Source organism: Haliaeetus leucocephalus, unplaced genomic scaffold (assembly GCF_000737465.1).
Source record: "Haliaeetus leucocephalus isolate CR32 unplaced genomic scaffold, Haliaeetus_leucocephalus-4.0 Scaffold555, whole genome shotgun sequence".
In the NCBI taxonomy this organism is placed as follows: Eukaryota; Metazoa; Chordata; class Aves; order Accipitriformes; family Accipitridae; genus Haliaeetus; species Haliaeetus leucocephalus.
In genome coordinates, this window is record NW_010972991.1 from 8,778,684 (window position 1) to 8,800,260 (window position 21,577).

Genomic DNA, 21,577 nt, shown 5'->3' on the forward strand with positions numbered 1-21,577 from the left:
TATCCCCAGGGGGGGGGGGGGGGGGGGGGGGAAGGTAAGCAGAAACTTTAAACAAACAAAAACACTAATCAGCAAATACTAATCATGGAATTATCAAAAGTCACAAGATACCTTCCTGGTAACCTTGTGCTTTACCTATTATACAAGAGGCAAACACTGAACTACTTGGCCTGAGGCTGCATAAGTACAGCATAGACCCAGAAATTAAACATTAATTACAGGGGTCTCATCTTGCTGGTATCTTCCAAGATCAGCAACACATTTTTATAGCTTGTACTCACATTCTTATAACTTGTACGTCATAACATGGTCTGTTCATGGTTCAGCCTGGTGGGGGTTACTGCTTAGGGGGTAATGAGACTTACGGGATACAGGAAAGAGTATCTGGGGATGGTACAAGATTTAGTATGATATGTTTAGGGGAGGAACCAAAGGCAACAAAAGGGAGTGATCAAGGTAGTTTGGGGAGGGACAAGCATGGGGAAATAGAAAGATAAAGGCATAAAGGGGGCCAGTTCCATCTACAGAGGTGGCTGGTTAGTACTTGTTTGGCCAAGCCCTGTGCTTGATCACCCCAGACCTATTGGGACTACAGGCTCAGTCTTGCTACTGGTTGGATCTGGGGGCACGGAGTTGGTGCAACCCTGCATACTTCTACTGCGCTACAGGATTCAGTAATCCCTAACACAACACAAAAAAGAAATCATATTGACAGTGGAAAAGCCAAGTACTTTCCAATAAACCTTGCTTTTACCCTCAGATTGCCAAAGCAGATTAAAGTGCAAGGGCCGAGAAGATAAGGATTGTTTAGGAAGAACAGAATGGCACTGGGGAAAAAAACCACCCACACAACATAGTTACAATCTCTTTTTTCTGCTTGCTCACAATACAAGAGCTAAGGTGCCCTCCAGAAAGCTCAAGGAAACACTGTTAGTAAGGCCAATTATAGGTTGCATAAAGACATAGTTAATGAGTTCCATAGCCTAGGAGTTCAGTAAGTAATAAAAAAATAGAAAAATGTCATGACTAAAACCAACATTTGTAGTTACATTAGCCAGGATGAAGTGAGTAAAACTATGAAATGCAGCCAACAGAGAAGTTCAGAAGGTATTCATTCCTGTGGCTTAGTCAAAAACCTCATAGCACTCATTTCACACTGTCTAGTAATACTTACTGAAGCATCTGACATTACCTAAACAGACAAGTTAATAAATTAGATAATTAGTCTCTTCTGCTGAATAGTATCTTAATATACCTCTGCAGATTTGTTCCTACTCTGCTTAAATAGTGCCATTCAACAGCTACAGAGTGAATGTCAAAGCTTATTTGCATCAAAGGTGATAGCACTATTGGAAGAAGAAAGCAAATCAGCGTATTTTTCAAGTTTATTGCACCTCTCATTTCTGTCACTATCTGAAGACTGATGTGACCTCACTGCAAGAGTTATTATAATAGAAACCTCAGATATGTATACCATGTCATTTTGAGGAATGATATGCCTTTTGCATTCTGATAGTGTGCATAGCACTGGAAGAAAAAATATGAAAAAAAAAAAATCATTCAGAAACATTTACTTTGAAAGATTGTAGAAATAATGTAAATAATATCACTAATAATGTAAAATACATTGGGAAGACAAAAAAAAAATCAAAAACTATCTCACTGCAAAACAGGATAACTCTGGATATGTCTACACAGTTTTTCAGTCAGCTAAGAACTCCACCTGTTTTCTAGACATAGATCAGGAAGCTAAAAGTTATGTTCACAAGAAAAACTACAAAAGATCCAGCACCAAAGAGACATTGTTGCTGCATGATTCAAAGCACTGGCAGAGCACACTCACCTGAAAGAAACTGAAGGCATACTTATTCCTATTAATACTTAGCAGCTACGTGTCACATGACAGATGGCTTCAAGGTCGCTTTCCAGTAGACTTTGATACTGAACCCTGAAAGTGCTAAAAACTTGAAATTTAGTACAATACAACCAAAATCTCTTCTCTGGGCAGCACTTAGTAGTGAAGAACACAAAAAGCGTGGGACCAGCATGTGCCAAAGTGAACTCTGACTGAGTGAGCAGCCATTCTCCACAATATTTATAACTTGTATGTATATATATCTGTATCCATAATAATAATAATAATATCACTAATAATATTAAATTCACTAAAAATCACTAGTAAAGATCACTATTAAATTCTTTCAAAGGAAACATTTGTTTAACCTTACAGGTCATTTTTACCTCTTCCTCAAAAACTTTTATATTTAAATTAATATACAAATGTAGGAATATCGATCAAGATACACAAAGTCACTATTCAATGTTTTTAACAATAGTTTATATTACCTACATACAGATAATATAATCTGGCATCTGCACCTTTCTATTATGCTTTGTGGCAGACAAGGTTTGGCATTACATAGCTCATTAGAAAAAGCTTCTGCAATTTTTTCTATCTCTGAGGCCCACTATGATTTCTACATTATTTTTCACTCACCCAGTGTCTAATTTTTCCATTTCTAGTTGTCCTTTCTATACCCATGACCCAACAGATTAGCTATACATTTTCTTTCCTAAACTTCTACCTGCTTATCTCAGTCTTCCATGATGAGAAACTCCAACCTAGCTTTTATTGTCAGTTGATTTACCCTAGAGCTTCCTCCTGTATACTCCTTTTGGGCAAGGAACTGAGGTGCAATACCTCTTTCCTCAGGTCATCCAGCTGGGCCCACACCAGTCCAGGCAGCTCAGGTAATGTTCTGCCAGTTTGGTTCCTGACCTGTGGTGAAGGTGCCTCCATCAGAAAGAACCATCTAAGGGATTTAAAAAGTTGCAGTTCTCCCAGGCTTTTTAACTAGGCCACACATCACTAGATTTTCATAGGAATCGGTTTAAAAAAAACCCCAAAAACACATCTGCCCCTAATGGACTTGCTCCAGCCATGAAACGCAATTTTCATCTGGGAAGGTTGAACTAACCAGCATGTTCTGTGCTGTGCAGTGAAGAACTCTGACCTCCCTAACAAGTCATACTTACTATATGACTACATTACATGTACTTTACGATGAGAAAGTAACTGTTACATTGCATCCTTCATAAATCACATAATCTTTTATGGGAGCTTATTGCTCATCGTTTTAATAGTCTACAGTCTGTAGAAGGCTTATCCTGTGAAAACTTGATTCAGAAGACATCTGGTCCATACATGATCTATGCTGTCCTAAATCATCCCGATTTGAGATTTGCATAAGGGAATTTCTGAACAGGACAGGTTTAAGACTGTGTAAACACTTCAGTAGAGCATTAATAGAGGACCTCTTGTATTGAGTGTCTGCCCAGGTTTGGCAGCAGGGAAGCTGCAGAGGTGGCCTTTTTGAGAAGAGACCAGAGGCCACCCTGTGCCTTTGCACAGCTTGTGGGTGGCACCTCTGGGAAAATATATTTAAGAAAGGGCAGAAAATGCCAGGCAGAGAGAGGAGGAGGGGAAAAAAAAGAGAGAAACAGCAGATGCAACCCCAAGGTCAGAGGATGAGGCGCTCCATGATGGAGCAGATATTCCCTGCAGCCTGTGAAGGACACATACTGGAGGAGGAAAAAGGTGTGAGAAGAAAGGAATGGCAGAGAGAAACCACTACGTCCTGATCATAACCCCTCAACACCCCTTTTGCACGGTTTGCTTCCTCTCTGAAGGGACTTGGACTGAGTGTAACCTGCAGTGATAACAAGGGAGGAGGAAAGGAGTCTGGGAGGAGGGGAGAGGTCAAGTTGAGCCTGGGAAAGCAGGGAGGAAAGCTGTTGGTTTTAATGTTTGTCTTTTTGTTTCCCACTACCCGCGTTATTAATTTTTTTTTTTATTATTTTAATTGGCAATAAATCAAGTAAATTTTCCCCCAGTTGAGTATGTCTGCCTACCATGGTAATTGGTAGGCAGGCTCCCTGTCTTTATCTCAACCCCAAGCTTTTTCATTCCTGTTCTTCCCATTTTCTCTCCCGTCCTGCTGGGGAGGGGAGTGAGCAAGCAGCTAGGTGGGAGTTTGGCTGCTAGCCTAGGCTAATTTACCACACCTCTCAACTAAAAATCCCCAAAATAAAGTCCACAAGCAAGAAGATAAAACTGGCCCTCAGTATTTTGTTGGTTTTATTGAAATGGGTGGCTAAAAACATTTCAGACACACAGAGAAGTACTCTGCAGAGAAAGAATATAGTCGTATATTTGCCACAGGAGATAGTCAAAACATTGTGATTCTCCCCTCCCCAAAGGGATTTGATTAGAGAATCACTCATAGAAGCTCTCTGAGAAACTGTAAAACATCTGAGAAGGCACAGAACGTATTAACCCCTGTCGCTGTACAGAAAGGAGCTTTGTACATGAGGGAGTTGGAGAAGCGCCAAGGTACAAGTACTCAAATATCAGTGCGAGCTGAAAGCAGCTGAGTCTGTGAGCTTTATCTCAACAGAGAGAAAGAGAAAAGGCTTCTGACATTATTAATATAAGCGTGCACAGCAGCAATAAATCAGTAAGCTGAAAACTGAAAAATATAGAAAGGAGAGTCAAGACTTGAAAGCGGTTGTGCAGAAGAACTAGAGAAGGTTTCTGGAAATCAAATATAAAGTGAACATTTGATGGATGAGTGCTAGACATTAAACCTGAATTAATTTGGCACAATGACATTACTGGATATACACTGGAGGTTTGTTTGAGATAAGAGCATAGTACTTTGAGCAGGAAAGAAAGGAGCAAATCTTTTCAAACTACTTGAATGGGCAGGACAGAATAGATGGAAAATTTTAATCTAGGTTACTGAAGCTGCTGGAAAAATTACTAGCAAGCCACACAAGCCACTGACAGAGTTCCAGAAAGACAGAGTGAAACCCAAGTACAATCTAATTTAAGGACAGAAGAAAAAAGTAGATTTGGGAGTTTAGGAGAAGACATCCATACCTCCCAGCACTACCTAGAGCATCAGACAGCTGGCAATCAAACAGTGGACACCACTGCAGAATCAGTCCTCCAAACCACAGATGCAAATAAGAGTGAGAAGCTTTGAAACCATCTGGAATCATTAACATAGTTATCCATCTTGTATTTCTTAATGAGGAGCTAGCTTCTATGAGCAGAAGGGTTATGGTGAAATCTTTGTCCCACTGAAACTGAAAGTGAAATTTCTGTGGTTTATTATGTGACCCTGAAGCAAGTATATTAGCTAAGTATTTATAAACAACAAATGTCTATGATTATGTGCCTTTTGTGCCTTTCAGGAAAATCAGCAGGATACATGAGTTATTATAATGCACAAACTGGACCTTGAGTTATTGAGAGAGTCCACATGATTTTTCATACACACTGAGCAGTGTATTGCTGTGCTTTATTAGTTTTGTCCCAAAACATTGATTTCAGATTTTCTGGCCTAACTGCAAAACCTGTCCTAATATTGACACTGGAGAATTTTGCCAGAAAATTCTCCATATGCAGAAGAATGACTGATGACTTCTGCCTTTCTAAGGCTTGCAAAGACACTCTAGTTTCTTCTTATGTAAACATCCTTCTGTAACAAGTGGCGCAGATGTTCACAGAAGTTACCTCCTTACATCAAAACTTGACTCTAATACTTGCAGAAACGGTAAAATAGGCTTTTGCTATTCTTTCAATCAAGACAAGAGCAGAAGCCACAACCACTGACAATACCAATCTGGACAACAGTTGTTTTCAATTTGTTCTGTGGGCAAAGATTGCTCTTGTTTTCAGATACGATACAATACTACCTAATAATTTCTTTTGTACTGTTAACTCTTAAGGTCTTACCAACTTGATCAAGTATATAACACAGCCACAGAAGGAAGCAGGGTTGCTATTAAATCCACCAAATTTAGCCACATAATAAATTGTTATGAAACCAATTAACTGCTGGCCTGAATTCATTTGGTCATACTCAAATAATTTCCTGCCAAACATCTGCAGAGGATCAAGTTATTCTTCATGGTTTTGCCATAAAATTTTGCTCTTATTTCTTTAATCCATTTCTTTCACAGACTCTTCCTTTTTTTTTTTCTGATCCAATTTCAATTTGAGGTGGAACAGTCTTTATATATTAAACTAGGAAAGTTTTGATACCATTACTCTTTGTGTATTGGTTCTGAATTCACTTCTACCCCAGCTACACATTTTTTGCTGATGCTGTTATTTCTGCAGAACGTTTTTGCTTGGACTCTCACTCTACTCCCACTGAAGTCATTCAGTTGGAATCTCCATCACTTTGAATAATCGTTATACTGCGCAAAGGGAAGAAATATGCAATAGCTAGACAGTAGGAAAAAAGTCTATTACTTTACATTAAAATATAGCTGGGTTGGGAATAGAGCTAAACAAAATCAAGAATTCATAAAAATTAGCACAACGTTTTTTCTTTTTGGTCATTTTTGCTGATCAAGAAGTTTGTAACCTTTGCCTTTCTCTCAAATATATACCCTAGTTTTCTACTAAAACCTGCTACAGTAAGTGTAAGGCAATAGCTTTTCACAAGTGCTGGATGGAAGTGTATTTTGCCCTGATACAAACTGCCCCAATACAACTGAAGTTTAGATGAGTAAAAAGTTGTGCAGGGAGGAGGAAAGTGATTGAGCTAAAGACTTTTCAAGTAAACAAGAATCCTAAAAGTGGAGAGACTGCAGATCCAATCTCCTCTTGCCAACTGTGTTTTTGCCCCTATTCCCTGAAAAAGCATAAATCCTCTCCCACAGTCTGGCAGACACTTTCCTCTGTCTGCAGTTAATCAACATTTTCCTATTACAGGCCCAGTTTTCCCTCCTTCAACTTTTATCACTTGTCCTTCATTAAGAAAACAAATCACATTTTCCTTCTTTAGTTCTCTCATTTCTTCCAACTCAGTCTTCCTCTACACATGAAAGAAAGATCATCTATCCACTACCCCATCATGCCCTAGCAGGTATAACTTAATTCTTTAAGTGTTGTAAATACTAGCGAACATTCTCCTCAATGCACCCAATGTGATGAATTGAAGGATGCTTTGGCTTGAGAAATGCTGTATGGAAACAAATTTGTACAGTGTTAATAAATACAACATGACGCAAGTATGTATGGTAAGAAGAAAAACCCACTGAAGTGAGAAAAATTTGCATGGGCTTCAAGAACCTTTGGGTGAGGTCTTTGATACTTGCATTAGTAGGAGACAGAGCTAAAAGAGATGGGAGAAATGGGATCCTTGAAACTGTCCAATTTATTCACAGAGAGACTATTTAAGGTCATAGCAAGCTATTCTCGTCTGTGCTTGTTCTGTACATCATAAATAACCTCTGAAGGGAATAATTACTGTTGGGGTTACTTCATAAATAAGATGTTATTTGAATTTTAGAATAACAGGAAATAGAGTTATATATTAAGCTTGAAATAGATTTTCCTGTCCATACTAGACAAGCTTCTCATGACAAGCAATATCATGTTTCACCAGAAGATTGGCTCCTTGCAACTGGACAAAATATTTCAAATGTTTTCATATATATGACCTACATTCAGACAGAGTTATCAAGTTATTATGTGCCTAATAATACAATAATACCAATTTGACCTTAGATGGGAATTATTACTGCAAGTCTGTCCTGCTGCCAAGATGATATGAAATTATTATTACATATATACACACGCAAGCACTTCTTTCACTACTCAAAGTGCACCCAGTGGGGAAGTACAGGCAACATGATTTTTTAATACAGGTTCAAAGACTGCTTTTATGCTGTTCATGGTGGTATTTAGTCCTTACTGTATAAAGTGGTAAAGCAAAACACAGAACTAAAAGCAATACTTCTCTTGCAGCAACTCTCCAATATTCCTGAAAATACTGATTTTTCCCTTCTGTTTAACATAACCCTGGGAACCAGACTTAAAGTACTGACTTAAAGAAAATCTATACAATGGCCAAGTTATATAAAAAAGTTGATTATTTTCAGAATATCACACAAGTCATATGTGTTATGATCTGACCTTCTGGAGCTGGTTTACTCGCATTTGTTTTTTCTGGATCCTTCACCTTGGATTTACTCGTTTCTTTTCTTCTCTCTATATCTTTAACTGAAAAGTAAGGGGGGAGAAAAAAAAAAAATCAGTCAAACTAGAAGCAGTGCAGTCAGAAGCATGTAATTTTCTTCTGCCAGATAAAGAAGTTGCACGCAACATCTTGCAATATGCTTAGGTAACAAGTGACTGTTATTGGGTTTTCCCTCCCTCCCTTTGGGTTTATTCTTTTTATGAATCTTTCCCCATCCTATCATCATTAAAGTTCTCGAAAGTGACTCTCCTCACACAAGGAGAGTCCAAATACAGTGACATCAGCACCTAAGCCCACGCTGACAAGATCCAGTACTGGAAATATAGTCCAGAAAATTGGCAAAGCTAGCTGGGGTAAGTCCAGCATTGCAGAGTTCCACTCCAAGTCATTTAACACAAAAGCACATAAGCCAGCTGTTACATTATCCCTTCAAAGAATCAGCTTAGATCCCATGCCCAAATCTGTGTTCAGGGCACCAAATATTCCCATGAGAGCAAAGTTGCTCCAAAGCTCAGACTTCAACAGTGTCCTGTCCCACAAGTGGGTGGGATACCTACCTTATTATGTCCCAGATCTCTCATAACAGTCAAGCAGAACCCAGCTTGATTAGCAATTCCTAATATTACATTAGTAGCCAGTATCACTCTACTCATAGTCTGAAAGATTCTGGTAAAATCATTGCTAAAGTCACATACTAGAAAAAAAAAAACCTTTCAGAATTTCCTTGGAACGCTAATTGGTGTCAACGCCCCAGCTGTCTACAATGGCCAGGAACAGCTTAAAAGAATGAAACAGAGAATATCTTTCATAGAAAATAAAATTCTACTCCAATTAAAATCTTTATTTTATGTAGAGCTGGATTATGACTGACATTCATCCAAGCAGGCAGTGAGTCTTAGCCAGGATCAGAGTCTGTCTGTGCTACATCACTCAAAAAACACTGTGAGAGGGTGAAAGAAGGTTATCTGTCTCTTGAAACATATGATATAAAATAGACAAGTATTCTGTTTTACAGAAGTGGAACCAAAGTCAAATGCATTTCATTAATTTACTCAACAGTATATAGAATATCTGAAACAGCCAAGAGTGCTCTAAGTTCTAATCCAAAATGTAACCACAAGACCATCTTAAGGTCTTAGGAAGACAACAAGCCATTGTCAAACATCCGAGTGTGACCTTCTCAGTGTGATAACCCTCACGCTCCAGGTATAGAGGTAGGAAAACTGGTGGGGAAAAAAAAAAAAAAACAATAGCTGAAGTTTTGACTCCTCTCCTTACTAACACAGTTTGTGTACCTGTACATCACCTCTACCTTTAGCAAATGGTTGTGAAACTGGTTCAGAAGAAAATTCAGGTCAACAAGCTTGTTGAGGAGTCAGCTTTTACCAAGGTAGATTTTGGTTATTAGCTGGGTTACAGATAAAGCCATGATGATGCCAGGTCTTACTCAGAATTCTGAGTTTAATCCTTACCTAAACAAGTCTCCAACTAAAATAAAAGACATTAAATTACCAGAATAATACTAGTCAAAAAGGATGTCATTGCTTAGCCTTCTAAGAGCATTCCTTTGAGAAAAGGCTAAGAGCAAGCTAAGGAGCTGCTTGATGGCCTCCTCTAACACTAGTGCTGTTGAGCAGCAAATCTCCAGAGAAACAGTACAAAAGTCTGAAAATGCTCATAGAAGACAAGTTGGTTACATCCTGACAGAGATTTCTGGTTTGGGAAAACCATTTCTAATTGTCAAAATTCTAACCACATAGGAAGAACAGAAAAGACAACACCAGTGTTACTTATTTGCACAGACAAGAAAACTTACCTAGTGCATGATTTTACAGCTGCATTTTATAAGGAAAAAATTTCCAAGTGATCTTTGTTAATTACATACTATGTACAATAACTTATAAGCAGCACTAAAATAAGAAAGTATACCTGACTATATAAAGAAGAATACTCTTTCAACAATAGAATTTTATTGTAGGCTTGAGAATTCTTTGTACATCAGTTACAACTCAGCAGCATTAAAAGCATACTTCCAATGCACTAAACCAGAGGATATTCTCAAAGCTTTGTATATGTTTGACCTTTTTTCATCTCAAGAATTAGCAACCACTTGTCAGAGAAGGGGAAAAAACCATAGAATACAGGATAGCAAAAAAGGATTTGTATACCTGATGTATCTGGTTTTACTCATGCAAGGTATCATATTGTCAAATGAAACTCCAGCCTCATTAACTACTACATGTTTTCACCTGCAGCAAAGACAAAGTACACTAAATAGAACATAACACCCTTATTCTTAAATCAAGTTGCCAGCACTACTTTTCCTGAAGAATAGAGGTAGTTTAAAAAACAGCCACAGCTAATATTATAGAAGTCGGTGTAGCTTTCTGTGGGCTGCCCTTCAATGTTAAAGTAATCTGTGATTTCATGGGTTTCCTAACCGGGATAGAACTTAAAGTAGTAAACACACAGTTGCAGTGATGAAAAGCTAGAAAGACTCTGACACACACCACATCAAGCAAGCAGCATATTTTATCTTGTGCCAGTTCTAAGAGAAAGGTGGTTTAGCAATGACAGTAAGAAATATTCAGTGTTAAGGGAATTCAGTAGGCTTTCATCTGTAATCCCAGACTGTCACATTTTTGTCTTTATCAACCAAATCTCCACTGACCATACTTAACTGAACTGTTTAAGATGCAGATCAAAACAAATCAGCTAAGACACATATATCACTATGATATAGACATTAAGAGTATGTGTAGGTCAGAAAAAAGTCTTAAACGTAATTTGTAAACATATTTAACAGCTGAAGACCAGTAAGAATTCAGCCTTTCATAGTATCATTGAACTAGCAACTAGTTGCCAGTTGGCACAGCTATAAAAATGTTTTAATAAAAAGTTGGAAGAAGAGAAGGAAATTTTTTAAGTATCAGAATATAGCACTTCCCTTCTCGTTTCTGCTCACTGAAGATTCTTCTTCACGAGATACTGGCTAATTTCATAACAGAATGGGGAAGAAAGGAATTCCAAACCAGTGGAAATAAAGATAGCCGAAAGCAAGAATCTCCTGTGCAAGACTGACTCGATCAATTCAGGCCTCCAGCTGTCTACGTACCAGTTAAAATCTGTGGCTCTGATTAGCCTTCCACCACAGAAGAAACTGTTTTTCCATTGTCCCCCTTTGTGTCAGACTTTGTTACAATTTCAAAAGTTACATTAAATATCTGATAAATTCCACATGTCAGGCATAAAAAGACACATACTTCTGAACTGGCCTTGTGCAGGCTTACTCTCCTTGTCTTCACTGAATGCAATGATCTGAAGGGCATAGTTTTGATCTGGAATAAGACCTTGTATAATTGCTTTGGTTGCAGTGTTTTGAAGAATTAATTGATTGGTTTTTCCACCTGTAACAGAAAAGAAAAAACCCACAAATACACAACTTTGCTTTTCTTATAGCATGGTAAATGTAATAACTTACAACTATCTCAAGCTGTACAATGACCCAAGTGTTCCCACTTTTGGGACCACCCACACAGCCAGGCCAGAGGACATCCCACAAAAGTAAGAAGTCAGGCAGCCTGACCAAAGGCATGGAACAGTTTTCTTAGATAGAAACACTCTAAGATCAATTAATCAGCCTTTGTATCTGGGCCTCATGGAATAGCCACAGTGTCCAGCAAAACTATTAATTAAGGAAGAACGAAACATTTGACAAACAGCTGTCAAATTTGGTAACATCATACCCACAGGCTTTCACACTGCTCTGTGATTGGCTGCCAGTTCTCACCCCATCATACCCACATCATCTCTGAATAGCCTCTTTGCCCACCTCCTCTGAGCAAGGAAATTCTTGTGTATAAATACAAATATTAAACATTTCTATACATACATATATATAAAGATCATCTACACATATGTACAAATATGTATTTTAGCTGTATGTTAAAAGTGTATCTATATCTAAATACATACAGAAGTAGTGCCTCTATACAGGTAGCCTGATACAGCCACTTTGTTGCCTATCTTTACATTTCAAGTCTTCAAAAAAAAATTTAAAAGGTTTTGTGTTTTGTTTTGGTTTTTTTCAAGGTTTGGTCTAAAATCTTTTTGGTCTTTTCTGGGGAGCTCACTATGGGAGAAAGCCCACGGAGATCTACCCCAAAGCTTTGACTGAAATAGGGTTCCTATGCTCTCCTTTGAACACTTCCTAGAAATCCTTACACCCCACTGGAAGAAAGGTAAAGACAGATGATCAGTGACAATTACCAAGGACTACATACGAAGCATAACTAGCATCCACCCACATCTACTACCTTAAGCATTTGATTGCCATATTCTATGCCTATGACCACCCTCTGGTGAGACTGATTTCTCTCTTCTGTTGACCAGCCAATACTCCATTATCAACTGCTTGCTTAGAGTTCCTTAGCCCTGAAGGATGACCCTAGCCTCTGAAAAGTTGTTCAGCCTTAGGAAGACAGTCCTTTCACCTTAAAAGAGAACATACAGACTTTTGTTTTACCTGAACTTGGAGTGACAAGAAGCTTATATCCAGTGAATTGCCCTTTGGGGGCTTTCCAAGAGATCTGTACACTGTCAGGATTGACTACATTATATCTTAGTCTTGTTGGTGGGGACACTGCAAGTGGGGAAAGAAAACAACATTTTAAATTCAAATAAAAACAACCGCCAATTTTAAACAAACATAAACACATACAGGAAGACAACACAAAACTTTGATGATAAAGGATGCAAGTTATTCAAAATGTCACATACATCAGTTTATTAGTTTGTAAAATGACATCCCCAGGTGCACTACTTCCCTCAGACATACCTTTTATTTATCTCTTTATAAAAACAAACTAACAACCTAACAGCAGAGGACAGAAAGACAAACAGTGTTAGATGTTAAGACTCTAGTTTAGCAGGCAAAGCTGGTAATAAAAATGCTCTTTGTTAATATATGGGAATTAAAATTGCTCTCCTTGCTTACACTGATGATATGCATTACCTAGCCTCCTTTACCTCGCATTGCCATGGGTGTTTCCCCACATTTAAGGTCACTCAGGGCCAAATTTTCAAAGCCTTGTGAAGACACAATAACCAAGAGGAAAGATAGGCATGCACAAGGCAGAGGGAACATCAGCTGCCCAATTTGCAAACCTGGCCTAAGCAGCACACAAACTGGCCCAGCTGCAAGCACTGCTTCAGTCTCATTCAAGACTAGAAGGCATGAACAGGCTAGTCAAGATTTAGACAGGGGCAATCTGGATGGTAAGCAAATCTGGCTTCTATTTATATTGTGCCATCGCCTAGGTTTCAAATAGAAGCAGCAGGCGAAATGAATAAAAGCACGAAAAGATTAAGAGGTGATATTTCAGTGAAGCAATGCACAGAGGAACAAATGGAAAATCCACCCTACTTCTTACTGCAGCGTCAGCAACTTTGTATCTATGCACATAAACTAGTTTTTCACAGCTTTGCATCCCTCTGCTCAGGCAAGCTCCAGAAATGCTGGACAACACATCTACATAGCATTTCTGCTCTGTTTCAGGGAGCCACATAGCTCCTTCACAGCAAATAACTGAGGCAGAGCTGCCAGTTGTACAGCCTGTGGTATCCAAGGCTGCCAATAAGGGGAACTCTTTATACATTTGAACTGGGTTCGGCTCGCAGAACTAACTGATCTAGAGCGAAAGGCAGCCAGGGAAGTTACCTAGAGGCTGAACAACAGAAAGGGCTAGAAAAGCTTAACAAACTCCTCCATGAACTTTACTCCTCCTCTTCCCTCTACCTCCACAGCCCCCTGAAATTTCTCCTTCATTTTCCAAACCATTGGTGTTTCTGCCACCACCACCCTTAAAGTTTCTGTTAGTAAGTCTAAGAAATAAGGGAAATTATCTGAAGGGGGGAAGTGGCAATTTCTTTTCCCCTGGACCCAAGATAGCTCTTAACTGACTAGGCTTATGCCCACAGTTGGTTGGTCCACTAGATATAATATACCAAGAGTTCTCATGATATTTCTGAGATAAGGATTACAGCATACAGAACATCTGAGTCAACAGGCCGAATGTGCTAGCCAACAGTCTCTGGCCTCTCCATTTGACCTGCTACAGTCAATGCAGCTCTGGCACTAGCAGCAGCCAAAGACCTGTCCTGAACAGATTAGTTTTTCCTACATGCTCCTTTTTCCAACAGCTTGGGGGAAGAAAGAAGAAGGAAAGAGGCAGGCTGTAGTTTTTTTGAGATTTGGGGTCATGTTTTTTTCATGTCTTCTACTGTTAAAAACATTTTGGGTCTTAGAAGTAAAAATCTGGAGGTTTAATACAAGAGATGTATTCCCTTGCACCCAGCCTCTCAATCAATAAGGGACAGTTTTGCCAGACTAAAGGCACGTTCTGCAGTTCTCTGCCTTAAGGGACTTAACACCAGAACGCAGAACAGAGAGTACGTAAGCACCAAGAACAGCTTAGTAACACCTCCACATTCTCAAAGACTTCAGAGAACAAGCTCAAGAAGAGAGGCGAGAGGACAGAAACAGCAGGTAGCACACCAATTCCACACACTCAAAACTGTTCTGATTTGCAGCACTGGGCTTACACTCAAACAGTGCATTTCCTCAGTTGCTGGGCACAATCTTGTCAGACCTAGTCTTCAGAGTGCCTGTCACCTCCCTGAAGTTTAGAGAAAGACAGGCTGCAAGCAAGAGTGTGTGTAGGAATCACTGCAAATACAAAACCAGTTCTTTGAAAATTTGGCCCTTGTATTGCAAAATGTTTTTCTGGGCAGGTTTCTGCAAGAACATTCAGCATGCTATGATTGTAATAAAATGACAGAGACTATGGCAAAAAGTTTTGAAAGCCAAGCAGACTGTACTTATGGATTACAGCTTTTAATTCATTCTCAAGATTCATTCCATCTTTGAGCTATACGCAAGTCACAATGAATTGGGACTGAATGAACCAAGAGTGACAAATCATACCTGGAAGTTTGCAAAATATGCAATTCCTTTTATTATTTATTTCATCTAAGGAATAGCAAATAAATTTTTGAACAGTGACAGTATGCATAAAATGCTACAGATTTTACCCAGATTAAGTGGTAAATTTGTATGGGGATTAAGAGGCAGAGCAGAGAGCAACAAAGTAACACCAAGGACTGACAAAAAAAAAAATCATGGCTTAGAACTTCAGAATTTGTTTTCTCTGCCATCTTTTTCCTTCCCCTGTCATTCCATTCTCTTCTACTTTCTACTTAACAGTTTATGAAAGCACTTTCTAACAAAGAAGCATAGTTCTGGTCTAATTGCTATTAGCCATCACCAAACCAGGTAAATTTTGGGAGCCCTTAAAAAACAATCACAGATCTTACAAGCAAAGAAGGACACAATCACCAAAAGTTTTTCTGTTTACTACAGAGTTACAATGTGAAAGACTAGAAAAGTTGTGCCAGAACAGTCTTTACATAACTAGTCAATTTTCACTGGGTACTTTTTGTATCAAAGGTGGCAGTGCAGTGGAATGGACATTCCCACACAGCAATTAACCATAAGGAATAAAAGAATTATTCACCAGAGAGAGATACTCAACTGTGTCTTAGTCGTGCAAAGACTAACGTTCTGGCATAGAAAAGTACATATAGCTAAGGAAGTTAAAAATCTAACACTTGAACAGACAACAAAATATTGATGGGAATTACTACACATTCACCAACCTGAAGAGGATATCTTTATTTCTTTGGACCTTTATTGTCTGTGGAACAAAATCTCACTTCTTGCAGAAAGGGAAAAAAATTAATCCAAGCTGAGTCAGTTAACTGATAAAAATCAGTAGCTAGAGCTCGTTAAGTGGTTTTACAGGAATGCAAAAGTGAATGGCCGTCAGCAACATTAGAGCAGTCACCCAAAAGAAAACTACAGACAAGTTCAAGGCTTTGGTTTATGTCACCAGATAAATTATCACTCCAAATACATGACTCTTGTGGACAACTAGGGAAAGAGTGTTTTGAACTATTCCATACCTTAATGGAAAGGAAAAATACCATAAATTGCGTATGTGCAGCTCTCTAAGACATCCAATAGTCTAAGATTGGATACCAACTAAACTTTGTGGCTTCCAATTTACTTTTGTCATAAGAATTGAACAAGTTAATATGCACTGCAATTACATAGCAATTACATTAGTAACACATGGAAATAATTGGTACACAAAGAAAAGTTTCCATCTTTAAATACAGAAGGAAAATTCTTAAAGCAAGTTACTTTATGAATAAATGGAAAATTCTGAAGTCTTTTTCTTGCCCACCACTATTTTTGTGTACTATATAAGAACATAAGTAGACAAAAGCTGGATTTTTTGGTTGCTGTTGTTTAAGTGACATTATGCTGAATGAGGAAGAAACAGCAGTGATGAAAGAATAATTGCTGAGTAAAAACTGAATGGCACTATGTGGTTTTTAAGGTATTCAGGCAATAAATGAGATAAAAACATGTAGCTCAATGCAGGTAACTCCTCAGTTGAAGGAATAATTGTAGCTTCAGGCATGTTGACTTCAGCCTCCCAAACATATTCTCCTTTCCAAGAAGTCACATTACACACCTCTACCTGAGCATCTATGCCAAAGGAAGGAAACACAAGCTGGAACTAATACCAGCTCTTCCTACAACTTGGCAGTGTACAATTTCTTAAAACAGACAAACATACTGTTAGTGCTGTATTAAATTGTAAATAGTTAGCCAGCTGCATGAAGAGTTTACTGCAAGGGGTGGCAACCTTGAGAAAAGACAAGATTTGAGAAACATCTTATTACTTCAAGTGTAGCAAGAGATATTTTTATTCTGTGAACATGGAATAGAGACTTTGTATCACCCCATTCAATAACATAACAGACATTTTGGGCCAAGTCAATAGTCCACTTAGCTTAGTATCACATTGCTGACAGCATTCAGCAGCTGATGCTTGCTGAAAGAGTGTAAGAACAAGGGAAGTATTGTTCTTTATTCATCAAGTACACCAACTCTAGCTTCTGCTGGTGTGATGATTGTGGAAAAAACTCTCTCTGACCTTCATTTCATTGTATTAATAGTATGAGAGTTTTCTTCCTTATATATGACCGATTAAACCAATGTTTAAAAAAAAAAAAAAAAAAAAAAAAGAGTGGGAGGAAGAGTATGGTTTTCCAAGCTCAAGGAATCTTGCAAAACTTTCTGGAGATGGATCTCAATCCCCAATCCTCTTTTGCAAATCTTAACCATATGTATTAGTACTGAAATACACAGAGAGACGACTAACCATATGCTTTGCTTTATTGGCTCATTAAGTCACAAACATTCTGGACCTCATTTCTGACCAGAACTGATGTGTTGAACACTGGGAACATGTATTTCTTCATTCACCTCACATCACCCACATTAAATATTACTGCTTACATGTGTCCCTATGTTCTGGGAGAGGCTTGTAAAACGCTCGCAGATTCCCAAACATCCAAGATGGCATGCCTGCCCAGCACTTGAGTGCCACGCAGACTGGACAGCACAGCTATTTGCATTTACCAGAACTTGGAAGGCCTCAAGTTACCACTACTCTCCAAATGTGCTCATGAATAACGCATTATACAAGATGTTTTAGAAGAGACCCAGGATCAAATTCTGCTCCCAGTTACGCCTATGCAGTCTCATGTCAAAGGGATTACATAAATATAAAGTTGAGAGAAACATCTTTCTTTAGAAATCATAAAAAATTCATTGGCATTCTTCCTCCCTTCTTCCCCAAGCAATACGATAAATTTTCTCTAGAAGTCAAACCACTGTCAATACGATCCAACAAGTATTTAAGCCTAACAATCTCAGCAGTGTCTTTAATACCCACAAAGGAGATTTAAAAAAAAAGCTGCAGAAGGAGTCTGTGACATTTAACAGTCTTGTGCAATATTGTATGATGTGTTAAAATAGCTACTGTTCCAACAAAGAAAAAAATATATATATTCCATACAAGCTTAGTATCATAGCTGGACCTTCAAACTTACTTGATTACATAGAGGACAGTCACAACAATTTCTGATCAGTACTTCCATATAAATAAGAGTTAAAAAAAATGTTCCATATAACTCATTTTGAGACACCTGAATTTGAAAAAAGGTGCTATTTGAGATACTAAGTTCAAAGAGCACATATGAACATGTAATTCTACCCTCTCCCCCACCAAGATCAGCAGCAAAATTCCTGCTTCATTTCAGTAGTACTGGATCCACATCCTACAAAGAGGGAAGTAACACTTGCATTTGGAATAAGAAAGTCTATTTCTGTACATCAGAGTGAAAAGCTCCATCATCTTATTTATGACTTACCTTGGCCCTGGGCATCACTGATGAAGAAAGCTGTGACAGCTAAAAAAGCCAAGAAGAAACAGCTCTGTATCTCATACCGACAAAGCATCTTCTTCCCCTCAATACACACAGTATCAGCAGGTCTGAAAACACATAGAACAAAAAGACTTACTTGACCTGCAATGATAAGGCATCCACTTTAATGAAGAGTGTGGGCAAAAATCTGGATTCCATTAAAAAAAATTGGGAATTTGCCATAGACATCAGCAGAGTCAAGATTTCATCCTGACAGCAGTTTTATAACTAAAGCATATTTTACCTGAAAGGGACGAAGAACACCATTTGGGCCACTCAACAGTTCTGAAAATTCAGCCCATGTAAAGAGAAAACTGATATTCTTTGCTAAGCCTGCATGAGTATTGGAAGTAGAGTTTGCTATGTATAACAAGGTAAAATGGATATCTCTATACAATCCAGTGTTGCAAGCACCTTATCAAGATACCTGTGGTAGACAACTCTGAAGCTGAAGCTCTTGATAACAAAGTACGACTGAAACTGTTATCTACTTTATATCCAGAAAGCATCCAGAATGGGATGTTAAATTACGTATTTTGGGATTCTGTAATAAAAAAAAAATGAGAACTGCCCTGCAAGCCTACCATAAAATAGCAAATGCATGGACTCAATAACTGCAGTGAAATAATCATTGATGAGTTCAACTGAGCAATTTTCCACATCAGTTGTCAAAAAAGGCAGAACTTTGTTCTGAGGAAACACAAGTCCTCTTCTCACTGTCCTCTACAGCCTACTCTATTTTTCCTTTTTCTGTCTTATTTGACTTACTCTGTGCTCTGTTGTACTACCTAGCACTTACAGTGACTAAAGCAGACATAGCTCAGAAGGTATGCAGGGTATCAGCTGAGTAAGCATTAATTCCATTTGTAGGTAATACCATGGTCAAAAATACTCTAACTTAATCAGTTACGAACATCAACACTTTTAGAGTGCAGCACTATATGAACACTCAGGGTAGTCCTACGTGAACTCATTGGGTTACAGGAAGCAATTCTGGTGCCAAAGAACAAGTTCCAGAAGGAGTGATTTATCTGTCCCACAGAAGCTAGGTTTAAACGAGTACAAATTTCATTATCTGAACTTGGCCTTTAACACTTTCCAGTACAGTTATTCAACATATATAGAAGCACCTCTCAAGATACATCAACATGTTCATAACATCATGCTTATAAACATTTATCTATCACTCAACTTTACTGCACTAGTTTAGTCAATTTTCTGAGCCAGGAAGAATTTTTGCTGCCCTCTCCTGTTACTATTTTACAGGAGAATTAAATTAAGATAATTAATAGTAGATTTCTTACTGTCAACAAGGAGTCAGCATTTGAAGGTTTACTTTGGTAAATTTTGGTTTATGTATTTCTGCGTTGCAGGTCCTCCCATTTACCTCCTGTGTCATTTTCTTTAATATTCCCAACATACCATCATTGAATTTGCCTTCTGTGTTTTCATTGTCTTCTGAGGAAGGCACAAAGCAAGTGGTTCAACCACTATCTAATATAAAAGGCAGATTGAAGCACCTCAACCATTAATAAACAGATAAGAGGATAAGACCTACATCTCCTTCTCTCTTCAAGTATTTGCAGTTTGCCATAGTTATCCCAGGACTTGGTAGGTCTACTGTTGCAAATCCCAATCATGAATGCTTGATATGCCACCTAGAAATATATAGGAGGCTCAATCATTGTGAATTCCATCCCCACAGGAGGTTACCTAAGTTTTAGTCAAATTATCAACAAATTCCACACTACTTAAATATATATTTTGAATCTATCTCTTACAGTATAAATCTCTCAAGACAGAGGCAAATAGCTAGATCCAATAACAAAAATGTGCACCAGAAACTTAGGTATTGCTACGCCCGGTTCTTAGGACACATCCTCTAGATGGAATTCAGAAAGCCGAGCAAAATGTCCAGGCTTCCTACTACATGAACACAAAGAGTCAGACACCCAAGGACTAGATCCAGACGAGTCAGCACAGTCAGCAGACAGTTGCCTAGTGACGGGCAATAGGAAGAACGAAGAGAGTTAAGTCTTAAACAGTCTGAAATCCACCCCTTGTGTATCTCACACTGGGTATCGATGCTTCTCCCCTCACTCGGGTATACAACCTGGAGCAAGTAAGGGCAGATGCTTCAAAGAACATAACATAGCTCATTCTTCAATGCAGTCACCGCTGACAATGTGCGGATTTCTTTCCATGTAATAACCCAGACATTAAAATATTCACTTACAGTGGTAGCTCAATTTCCCATCTGCTAGATTTGATATAAACCCTCCTCCCAAGTAAGAGCTATAAATACTGACAGGTAATCCTGCATAAAAACACTCTCTACTGCTGCTTTTAGAGAAAAGCCATTGCACAGAGAAGTAAGATTTATTGCGATACATACAACTGGCGCTGGATAAACTAGGCACAAGTTCACCTCTGCCGTGACCGGCACTTCAAGGTTCACTTAACTAGGACAAGCAGCCACCAGTCTGCAGCCACCTTGTGGCTGACATCATCTGGGAATAAAAAGGAATATCCTCCAGCTTTCTATATATTTCGCCTTTTCTTAACTATTTGGTAAAACAGTTATCTGACAGAAGAGCCCTGGCAGCAGGGACCAAACCCTCCAAGCCAAGAGCCCTGCCCATGAGGTGAGCCCCACTCCCCCGTGTGCTCGCAGCTCCTCTCCCGGGTGGGCGCCGGGACGCCTGCCTGCCTGCCCGCCCGCCCGGGACATCGGCACCGGCCTGGCACCAGGCACCTTCTCCTGAGGGAACGGCCTGCCTTTGAGGCCTCCCAGCGCGGGAGAAACGTGGCACGCACCTCCCTGCTCCGTACGGCCTCGGCACAGGCCTGGCGCCCTTCCCCAGGCCGGGCGGGTTGGCGCTGCCCTCCTGAATGGGAGCCCGGGGGTTATTTCTCCCTATCTCGGTGGCTCCTTATGGAGCGGCGTGACCCGGCCTCCACCCGCCGCCTGGGAACGGGCCCGCGTTTCGCGGGTTAACGTCCCCGCCGGGCGAAGGGAAGAGCGCGACCTGCCCCGGCACCGCCGCGGCCTCGAGAGAGCCGCCGGGCCCGCCGCCACGGCCGCCGCCCCCACACGGGAAGGGCGGGAAGGCGGC

General features: G+C 39.3%; 1 protein-coding gene across 1 annotated transcript in view; it reads right to left on the reverse strand.

The window, feature by feature from the left end:
• COL14A1 (collagen, type XIV, alpha 1) overlaps positions 1-18,495 on the reverse strand; it is a 121,605-nt gene extending 103,110 nt beyond the window's left edge. Inside the window, exons 1-4 of the mRNA XM_010576963.1 lie at positions 18,408-18,495; positions 12,586-12,702; positions 11,324-11,467; positions 7,997-8,083 (exon numbers count right to left, since the gene is read on the reverse strand). Coding sequence (XP_010575265.1) covers positions 7,997-8,083; positions 11,324-11,467; positions 12,586-12,702; positions 18,408-18,495 — 436 coding nt within the window. The remainder of the gene's footprint in view (positions 1-7,996; positions 8,084-11,323; positions 11,468-12,585; positions 12,703-18,407) is intronic.
• Positions 18,496-21,577: the final 3,082 nt, after the last annotated feature.